Source organism: Colobus angolensis, unplaced genomic scaffold (genome assembly GCF_000951035.1).
Source record: "Colobus angolensis palliatus isolate OR3802 unplaced genomic scaffold, Cang.pa_1.0 Scaffold283, whole genome shotgun sequence".
NCBI classification, from domain to species: domain Eukaryota; kingdom Metazoa; phylum Chordata; class Mammalia; order Primates; family Cercopithecidae; genus Colobus; species Colobus angolensis.
Window position 1 is genome coordinate 1,655,087 of NW_012116077.1, and position 10,990 is coordinate 1,666,076.

Below are 10,990 nucleotides of genomic sequence, written 5' to 3' on the forward strand. Positions count from 1 at the left end.
ATTGGCTCTTTGCATCTAACTTTCCGTATGCATTCCTACTGCACCTGCTAAGTTAAGGCCTCACTACTTTTCAGCAAGATGACTTTTCTAACCTCCTAACTGGCCTCCCTAGTACTTATCTTTCCACATTTCATTTTTTTAAAAAATTGAAATGGAGTCTTGCTCTGTTGCCCAGGCTGGAGTGCAGTGGCATGATCTCAGCTCACTGCAAACTCCACCTCCCAGGTCCAAGCGATTCTCCCACCTCAGCCTCCCAAGTAGCTGGAATTACAGGTGCACACCACCACACCCAGCTAATTTTTGTATTTTTAGTAGAGATGGTGTTTCACTATGTTGCCCAGGCTGGTCTTGAACTCTTGACCTCAAGTGATCTGCCCACCTTAGCCACCCAAAATACTGGGATTACAGGCATGAGTCACTGCACCGGCCTACACATTTCATTCACCCTCTTTTCTGTTGCCAAATTAATATTGGGGAAGTTTTTGACCAGGAAAATGAATGAGTTAAAATTTTCTGTGGCATAGAGAACTTCCACAACATGACATCAACCCAGTTTTTCAGCCTGTCCTCAATATGTGATTTTTTTTTTTTTTTTGAATGGAGTCTCACTCTGTTGCCCAGGCTGCAGTGCAATGGTGCAGTCTCAGCTCACTGCAACCTCAGCCTCCCCGGTACAAGTGATTCTCCTGCCTCAGCCTCCCGCCAATACATGAATTATTCAATTCAGTGTTTATCAAGCACCTCCAATGAATCAATGACTGTGTTGACTAAACTTATCTATGCTGTTCAGTCATCTAGTATTACACTGAGTGAAGCTCTCTTTTCAGTTTATCCTTGAATTGAATCTCTCTACCTGGAAAAATGTAATGTTATCTGCAGATATGAAGATTTCTTTGGCACTTAATTAAATTGAAGAGATATTTATTTATTATTTTTAGAGTCGGGGTCTCACTCTGTTGACTAGGCTGGAGTGCAGTGGCATGATCATAGGTCACCGTAACCTCAAACTTCTGGGCTCAAGCAATCCTCCCACCTCAGCTTCCAAAGTAATTGGGACCACAGGTGCACACCACCATACCTAGCTAACTTTTAACATTTTTGTAGAGATGAGGTCTCACTATGTTGCCCAGGCTGGTCTCAAACTCCTGGCCTTAAACAATCCTCCTGCCTCAGCCTCCTAAAGTGCTGGGATTATAGGTGTGAGCTACCATGCTTGGCCTAAGAGACATTTATTGATGCACAGATATGTTTTATTAAGTTTCTGTTTTGGTTAGGCCTTATGCTAGATGCTGTCTGTAAGGAAATAAATGAAGCCTAGTTCCTGCCCTCAAGATGCTCATGACCTGTTGAATGACGAACTTGTCAATCAAACATGACAATACATCATGAGAGCTACTAGGATAGAGATCTTCCCAGGGGGCAATGGAACCCTTTCTGAAGAGGGGCCCTGTATTAGTCTATTCTCACACTACTATAACGAACTACCTGAGGACTGGGTAATTTATGAAGAAAAGAGTTTTAATTGACTCACAGTTCTGGAGGCTGTACAGGAAGCATGACTTGGGGAGGGGGATCTCAGAAAACTTGCGATCATGGTGGAAGGCAAAGAGGGAGCAAGGAATGTCTTCTTATGGCAACAGGAAACAAAGAGCAAGGGAGGAACCACCACATACTTTTAAACCCTCAGATAGCCTGAGAACGCACTCACTATCACGAGAACAGCATGGGGGAAATTGTCCCCATGATCCAATCGCCTCCCACCAGGTCCCTCCCCCAACACGTGGGGATGACAATTCCACACGAGATTTGGATGGGGAGACAGAGCCTAACCATATCAGGCTCCTAACTCAGCCTGAGGGCATCCTGGAAAATTTGGTGATCTTTAATCTGACTTTTGTCAGACAAGTAGAACTTAGTTAGGTGAGGGAAAAAGTTGAGGACTATCTAAGCAGAAGGAACACATGGAAAGGCACATAGATGGCAGGAAACCACATGAAACATTCAAGGAACTAGAAGGAGTTCAGAATGGCGGAAGCAAAATATATTTGGGAAATATGGACAGGATATAAGGATGAAGAGGCAGTCTGGAGGCAGGGTGTGTGGAGCATTGGGTGCCAGGCTAAGGAGCCATAGCCAAAAGCAAGGCGGGGGGTATTAGAGGATTTGTGTTCCAGAAACACCCCTCTTATAAAAGTGTAGAGGAATGATTGGCAGAGACTAAAGAAGAAGTCAGCATATCTTTCTGGCAAAAGGCCAGATACTATATATGTAGACTTTGCAGTCCACAGTCTCTTTCGCAACTGCTCAACTCTGCCCTTGTAGCGCTAAAGCAGCCATAGACAATAAGTAAAGGAATGGACATAGCCATGTCCGATAAACCATTATTGAGGAACACAGAAATTTGAATTTCACATCACTTTCACATGTCACAAAATATTCTTTAATTCTTTTTTTTCAGCCCTTAAAACATGTGAAAAACATTCTTAGTTTCAAGACATACAAAAACAGGTAGGAGGCTGGATTTGGCCCTCAGACTGTAGTCTGATTTTTGATAATCCCTGAACTATCCCTGCACTCCCTGGATGGGAGTGCAGAGAACGCAGACAACTCCTTTGAGAAGCTTATCTCTGAAGAGGAAAGGAGAGATAGTGCAGTAGCCAGAGGGGTGTGGATGAAAAGGTGTTTCTCAGAGGAGACCTGAAAATGTTCATGGAGAGCAGAAAGAAATGATAGAGAAGGAGCCACTGAAGATAGTGGAGGCCGGGGTGGGTTGGGTTGGGGGCGGTGATTGTTGGAGTAGATCTTGGGAGAAAAGGAAAGGAAGTGATGACATGCAGAGTACAGTTTGATCAATTCACTTTTTTTTTTTTTTTTTTTTTGAGACAAGGTCTTACTCTGTCACTCAGGCTGGCCTGATCTCAGCTCACTACAACCTCTGTCTCCTGGGCTTAAGCCCTCCTCCTTCCTCAACCTCCTCAGTAGCTGGTGCTACAGGCACACGCCACCACGTCCAGCTAATTTCTGTGATTTTTGTAGAGACAGGGTTTCGCTATGTTGCTCAGGCTGGTCTTGAACTCCTGGGCTCAAGTGATTCACCTGCCTTGGCCTCCCAGAGTACTGAGATCATAGGCATAAGCCACCATGCCTGGCCAATTAGCTTCTTAAGGGAGAAGGAAACACCTCTTCCACTGTGGCTGAGGGGAGAAAGAAAGGATGGGCACTGCTGGGATATTTAAGTAGATAGCAGGGTAGGATTTTTCCAGAATGCCTTGACTTTCTCAGTGACAAAGGAAGCAAGGCTGGATTCGGGGTGAGTTGTCTATATGAGCAGTGAAGTCACTCAGGATGATGTCAGGCCTGGGGAGTGGGGTGGGAGGAAAGAGGAAGCCTGTGAACCAGATTCCCTAGTACTCAGCGAATGTGTAGGAGTGACCAGGAAGCCAATAAGTGACGACCATGGGGAAGGAGAAGGTGTTAGAGCTTCAGTGGAGGGTGGAGGGGTAATGAGTTTGAAATAATATGAAACAATGGGAAGTGAGCACAGTGCCAACTCCTTCAGGTCACCTGATGCAGGGTGTGAGTTGTGTATACGTGTGTTATGTGTGTAGGACAGTGGGGCTGTGACCAAATGAGCATGAACAACCTCCACTTGCAACAGCGTCTGAGCGTGTGATATCCTGGGAGAGATGTGGGTTCTGGTAATGAGAGGAGACGGAGGGGCCATCCATGCAGTGACTGAGAGGATTGAGTAGTATGTTTACAAGGAAGAACATTCCAGGGAGCACAATGACAAAGATGGAAAGGGAGGGCAGTAGCAAGAGGAGAAACCAGGGTGTAGGCGTCAGAAGTATAATGCAGTGTTAGATGGAGAAAGAAGTACATTCTGGGGGGAGTGGATGCCACAGGGGGATTGGCTGCCCGGTAGAAGTTATTACCATTTCAAGATTCCTCCTGGAATTCGAATACAAAGAGGTTGCTGAGGGGCATACTAAGTTGCTGGGGCCACATAAACAGAGGTAGAGTCTGGTGCTTGAACACATTTGCTGACTCTGGTCAGGGAAGCAATCTGTGGCTCCTTTTTTTTTCTTCAAGTTCCAAACACTCAGTGAAAAGTGGGTTTGTGCTGGGACAAAACAGCCTTGGAATGAGCAGTTAGGCGTGAAGAAGCAGGTAAGTTCATTTACTAGGTCTTCTGGGGAGGGGATGATGGGGAGACTGGGAAGGATCCTCACCTAGGTTTCTTGCTTCCACAAAGCCCAGCCCTGTGTGAACGGGACAGTGTGGTTTGAGTGGAATCAGAGTATATGGGAACAGGCAGCCATGAGGTTTCTTGGGAAGACACAGACCCAAGTATTAACAGCAGAGAATGGGCACACAGTCACTGGCTCTGATCTGGGACAGTTCCTGACCCAATGGACAGAAAGTGGAATTGGACATCGTTTGAGTGCTTTTTTTGTTTAGCTCATCATCCTGAGAGCTTAGAGAGCCGGTTAGTGAGGGTGAATACACACAGGGACAGCTTGGAGTTGCCTGAGTATTACTTGTTTTAGCAAAGAGGTTATATGGCCATGAGATGGAAAGAAAGATTTGAGAATCATGAGTTCTAGGCAGAATGATAGGAATCGAACTGATAGTGGTACCACTGATGGTATGAAGAATTTGAGAAGGAATTTGCACTTGTAGGGGGAACTCATTTCAAATGAGATCATTTCAAAATATTTTTAGTTTTGAAGGTGGTAGGAGCCTCAACAGGGTATGCTCAGAATCCAACAGGTAGAGGCCTGAAGTTAGGGCAGCAGGCCAGGGCTTGAGACTTGTAGCTCATTCATATTGAAATCAAAGTCTTGAGAAAACAAAGAGCCCACACAAACTAAGGAACCATCTGAGAAATATGGAAAAAATAGGAAGTCACTGTTCTCAAAAGACAAAGCTCCAATATGGAGGTGATAACTGTCAAAATTCTGGTGAGAGAGGTTGGACAGGCTGAGAATGGAAAAAAAAAAAAATACTGTCCTGAGGAATACTAAAGAGGAGAGATGAGAGATAGGGGTCAAAGGTGACTTCTGAGCTGGGGACATTTACTTTAAAACAGCAGTTAAAAGGAGCAAGAGGAGAAGGAGAAATCCATCACACTACCCAAGATTTCTTCTTCGGGAGGAAGTGTTTATGAGCATTGGAAAATCTAAGCACAAACCGATCCAATCTTTGCTGTAAGGTTGATGAGTTTCTGTGTACAGATTCCTATTATGAGATACGACTTACATCAGATGTTTACATGTAAAGAAAACCGACTACACAGACACACACTTAATCCATACCTTCGAGTCGATTGTTTTATGAACTGCTACAGTGCTGTGTGTGTGTGTGTGTGTGTGTGTGTGTGTGTATTTTCCAGTGAGGACAATACAAGGAGAATCCGATTTAAATTTAAATTACAGAGATGGAGATTGAGGCTCCTCCCAAGGGGACGACTTATCCTGTTAAGAGACACTGGGGGACGATATTGAGATGGGTTATGAAAGATCGATTCCCCTGAGAGCTCTAAGAATAGGATCAAAGTAGACAGCACAGTCTGCCTCTGCTTGATTACACTGAGCCGATGTTTCTTTAGCCGAAGGCAGTGGGCTAGTTTAGACGGCCTTTCATTCCCCGGCAGCGCCTATGGGTGCGTGTGACCTGGGACAGAGGGCCAAAGGAACCGGGCAGAGCGAGCTTGGGATGCCGCGGCCCCTTTAAGAGCGGCTGCGGCGGCGCGCGCTCCGACGGCTACCCCCGGGCCCCGCCCCTTTCCCGTGAGCCCTCGGGGAGTGGTCCGACCGCGGGCGGCCGCCGGTGAGGTAGGGGTGGGAGGCGGGGGGAGACATGGCTCGGCGCTGCTGGCGGCGGGCACCCCTCCGCCGTGGCGTCGGCGGCGGTCCCCGAGCCCGCAGGCTCATGCGGCCCCTTTGGTTGCTCCTCGCAGTGGGCGTCTTTGACTGGGCAGGGGCTTCGGACGGCGGCGGCGGAGAGGCGAGAGCCATGGACGAGGAGATCGTGTCCGAGAAGCAAGCCGAGGAGAGCCACCGGCAGGACAGCGCCAACCTGCTCATCTTCATCCTGCTGCTCACCCTCACTATTCTCACGATCTGGCTCTTCAAGCACCGCCGGGCCCGCTTCCTGCACGAAACCGGCCTGGCTATGATTTATGGCAAGTGCCTGAACCCTTGTCAGCCCCTTGGCGCTGCCCCTTTCTCTGCCCGCCGGCTGCTTCGCCTCATCTCCTGGCCCTGCTCGGCCTACGTTCGGCTCCCCTTCCAATTCCTTCCATTTTCTGCCTCGCCTTCCCCCTACCCCGCGTTTCTCTGCCTCACCCCCTTTCCTCTTAAGCCTCGCGCCCCATTTTCTTTGCCTCTCCACACCTTTTTCGCTTCCGACCCCACCCCCTTTTTCCTCCGCACCCCCACCCCCCACCCTTTCCCTGCCTACCAAGCTCGGGACCCGGGGCTGAGGATGGAAAAGGAGTGGGTGCGGTGTCTGGAATTGGGCTGGGGCCTGGGGGAGGGGAGACACCATTGCGATCCATTTCTCTGGGGTGTCAGTTTGTTTAAGGTTCATTGAAACTGCAGTAGTATCTCTGCTGCCCAGAATCTGGCGTTCTTTTGGAGCCAGAGTCGACCTTTACTCATCACCTAGCTCCTGCTACACCCTGTCCTTTCGAGGTTGCAAAGGAAGATCTTATTCCTGTGGAGTCCGAAAAAAAAAAAACCCGAACGTGAAATAGGCTACAGAAGGCTTAGGGCATTTTTAATGACGTCCTATTTATTGTACTATTCCTCTAATATCTGATATGGATACATATGGTTGACCCTTCCAATTCAGGCGAACAAAAGTGAGGACGAGGAAGAGTTAAGGTCCTTCCAGCAGTGTAGTGTACTATACGATGATCAGGACAGTTCAGACAAACAGTAATTACAAACACTACGCATATGCAGTATGGGTGACTTGCTGTTGGCACGAGGTTATTGACCGATTGTAGAATAAATGGCTTCGGTTCTTGTGTCTCAGTCTGCTTTCTGAGGTTTATTTATTTGTTTTTTGCTGACGAAGCGAGAAGGGTAAATCAAAGTGGGGGTTAAGAGGCATTTTGAGCTGTGCTGGGGCCTCAAGAGGGGAAAAGAAGATACATATTGCCGACTGTATTAATCTGACTGTGCGGGTATTGCTGAAGAGATGAGGGCGGACAAACAGTTCTTTCTGTGCAATACATGTGTGAAGATTATCTTCATTTGGAACATTTAAACCGATGAGCTTGTCGAGGTTTGTCTCTCAGACTTGCAGATAGGTAGATGAAGCTTTGGCACAAAAGACATTTCTCCATGCAAACCCCTGCCCCCCAGTAAATCCAGACTTCTGGAATGTACATCTCTCAAGGGTAGCAAGGAAAGGTAGTTGTGTGTCTCAGGAAAAGGCATGAACTCAGGCTTATTTTTCCTTTGTGAGAGAATACAGTTCTGAGCCTGCGTGTAAAATATCTCTGCTCACTAAGATTCCTAGTTTTTAGACATATTAGATGGTTTTTATATTTCATATATTTTACATTTCATTTACAGTGCGCCTTAAGCCAAATTGGCCAGATAAGCTATACATTTCTATGTAATTTTCTGCATAACAGTGTGTGATTTACTATCCTCAACAAACATTTATTGATAAACCTTCTATGTATTATGCTCAGAAAATACAAAGAGGTGTAAGATCTTTGCCTTCAAGGAACTTATAGGCAGATGATACAAAGAAAATAATGGCATCTTAAATTTGGTTAAATGCCAAATGAGTATTATCGAGTTAAAGTAATGAACTGATCACAGATACTTCTTTTATAGAGGGACGTAGTATGATGTGGTAATTAAAGGTACAAGGCTTTAGACCAGAGGTCAACAATTTTTTTTTTTTTTCTGTAAAAGGCCAGGTAGTAATGATTGTTGACCTTGTGGATACGTAGATCTGTCTCTGTTGCATTTTTTCTTTGATTTTTTTTTCTTTTTACAAAGTTTGACAAACATAAAAACTATTCTTAGCTCTCGGGCCATACAAAAACAGACCAAGGGCTGTAGTTTTCCAACCCCTGCTTTAGAATCAGACCTAGATTCCCATCCCACTCTGCCCATAGGTATGTGTGATCTTAGACAAGTCCCTTACTCTCTTTTACCATCATCTATACGTTGGGGATGATGATAGTAGGATTACTGTGAGGAAGACATGTTTTTTCAGACTAGTAACTGACCCTTAAGTAAATTCCCAATAAATGATAGCTGTGCTATTATTATTATTATTGCTGTTAAAACTGCATTTTCTCAGATTAGGCCCAGAACAACTCTTTTAATTGGTCAGTCTCATAAGTTAAGGGACAAATAACAGTCTTCTTAATAGAATCAAATAGGGGCTTTGAATTGCCCTGAAAATATTTTCTCTTTGGTAGCTGATATCATTAACCTCATCTAACTCTAGGACTGAAGTAGAAAAGAAGGATTACTGATTGCATTTTGTGAGGTTTCTAAGTTAATAAAAAGTGATAGAGTACCTTGGTGTTAATATTTTTTGAAGGAAAAACAAGGGTATCTCTCGTGGACTGTAGAGTGAAAGAGCGTTAGTCTGGGAGTCAAATCTGGAGTTGACTTGGTGTTCTTTAGCCTGTCTTATTTTCTCATTGTGGGTAATGGGTGCTGTGGACCAAACAGCCTCCTAACTTAACTCGCAAGTCCAGTTCGAGAATAGATGGGATTGGGTCAAAGTATTTCCTTCCTTCCTTCCTTCCTTCCTTCCTTCCTTCCTTCCTTCCTTCCTTCCTTCCTTCCTTCCTTCCTCCCTCCCTCCCTCCCTCCCTCCCTCCCTCCCTTCCTTCCTTTTTTTTGTGGGGGGTCAAAGTATTTTCAATACCATGAAAATTGAAATTTTCTTTTTCTTTTTTTATTTCTACTTTTGATAGAGTGTTGCTCTGTTGCCTAGGCTGGAGTGCAGTGGTGGGGTCATAGCTCACTGCAGCCCCAACGTCCTGGGCTTAAGCGATCCTCCCACCTCACCCTTCTGAGTAACTGTAACTACAGGTGTGCACCACCACACCTGGCTAATTTTTTATTTTTATATTTGTGGAGACGCGAGTGTTGGGGGGGGTCTTCACGTGTTGTCCAGGCTGGTCTCAAGCTCTTGGGCTCAAGCTCTCCTCCCACCTTGGCCTCCCAAAGTGCTGGGATTATAAGTGTGAGCCATCTCGCCTGGCCAGAAATTGAAATTTTCTAGTCCTATTTAATGTCTGTCATTTTTCTTACAGCTCTCACAACATCATGGCTATCTTATTATTAATAATATATTATTTTAAGACCTTTATTTTTCAGCATGACTCTGGGGTCAAAATGGAATGCCTGGACCTCTTAAGATTCAGCCCACCAGTGATCTTATTCCTGTGATATTGGGTTAGCTATGTAAATCCTGGAAAATGCTATTAAAAATAAGCTTTTCCTTTATCTGAGAAGCATGAGTAAAAACAGTTTAAATTGCCAAAGTAGTCAGTTTCTAGATTGTAATATAGACCAATTGCTCCAATTACAAACACATAATCACAAAGCACCCACATGTTTTGCTCATTGGGCTAGCTTTCTTAAGAAGCTTAAAAGTGAGTCGCTGTTAGTAAAAGTTGCCGAGGTAGTTAAAATTTAAGTCTGAAAAGTGATCACTCACTACGGTGTGCTTATAGATGGTGTAAAAAGCAAAATATGGCACAAATATTTGTTTTGCCTTAAGCTTAAGGCATCTGGAGTCTGAGGCTTAACCAATGTGATTCATAAATAAATATTGATTAGATGTCTGTGATGTGTGGGATATGATGAGAAATACATGTCTGAGCCACAGTATCTGCCCACAAAGCACTTATCATCTAATGAGTATGGCTCATACCTTATTTCTCATCGTATCTTTCACAAAACTAATCTGTAGAAATTGTGTCAGTTTTGATCACACTTAATGCCCTAGTGATTTTCTTCCTATATTTTTTGACTATCAGAGGCTTCAGGTGTGATTGGCTGGAAGAATGGGCTGAAATCCATGAGGAAACCAGTCGCTGCCAACTGGGAGAAGCACACATTAGTGGGGCCTTGGGTGATGCTGAATTTTGTATCACTGGGAGAGTTTTCAGCACAGGAGGGTCAGGAATGTGTAGGAGGGGTAGGACCTCTCTGTTTTGTGAAAGATATCTCTTTGTGGTTGTGTTTTTCTGTTTTTGTTTTTGTTTTTGTTTTGAGATGGAGTCTCGCTCTGTCGCCCATGCTGGAATGCAGTGGCGCTATCTGGCTCACTGCAAGCTCCGCCTCCCGGGTTCACGCCATTCTCCTGCCTCAGCCTCCCGGGTAGCTGGGACTACAGGCGCCCGCCACCACGCCCAGCTAAATTTTTTATAATTTTAGTAGAGACGGGGTTTCACTGTGTTAGCCAGGATGGTCTCGATCTTCTGACCTCGTGATCCACCCGCCTCGGCCTCCCAAAGTGCTAGGATTACAGGCGTGAGCCACAGCGTCCAGCTGGTGTTCTTTGTTGCCTGTTAGTGGTCATTTAAAATTTCATAATATAAATATTTTCTGTGCCTCCCTCTATGTAGGAGGCTAGAAGTTTCTGCTTTAGCCTCTTAACAAAGCACTGTTTTTGTATCCCTCCACTGAGAATTGCTCTGAGTCTCTGACTAGGATTTGGCCTTTTACAGAACCCTTGTTAACTTGATCTGTGAATTTTTTTTCAGATAAATCCCAATTTTTCAGATGGCTGGTGCCATAATAAAGGGATCTTGATTTTGTTTCCAACCTAAATAATTATTCTCCATGCTGTTGTTTTATTGACCAAAGTATGTGTTTCAAATTTGCCCAAGTACTGAGCTCTCCTCGGGGTACCCAGTGATGCTTCAGCATAGGGTTGGGCAGACAGTAGAACCAGTGGGCACTCGGGAGGCGGAGGGTGCGGTGAGCCGAGA

General features: G+C 45.2%; 1 protein-coding gene across 4 annotated transcripts in view; it reads left to right on the forward strand.

Annotated features, from left to right (window-relative positions):
• Nucleotides 1-5,786: 5,786 nt before the first annotated feature.
• Nucleotides 5,787-10,990, forward strand: part of SLC9A6 (solute carrier family 9, subfamily A (NHE6, cation proton antiporter 6), member 6) — a 71,172-nt gene continuing 65,968 nt past the window's right edge. For 3 of the 4 annotated variants that reach the window (XM_011948764.1, XM_011948765.1, XM_011948763.1), the window contains exon 1: nucleotides 5,787-6,187. In XM_011948764.1, coding sequence (XP_011804154.1) covers nucleotides 5,863-6,187 — 325 coding nt within the window. In that variant the 5' untranslated portion in view covers nucleotides 5,787-5,862. The remainder of the gene's footprint in view (nucleotides 6,188-10,990) is intronic. The other variant, XM_011948766.1, reaches the window with a different exon arrangement.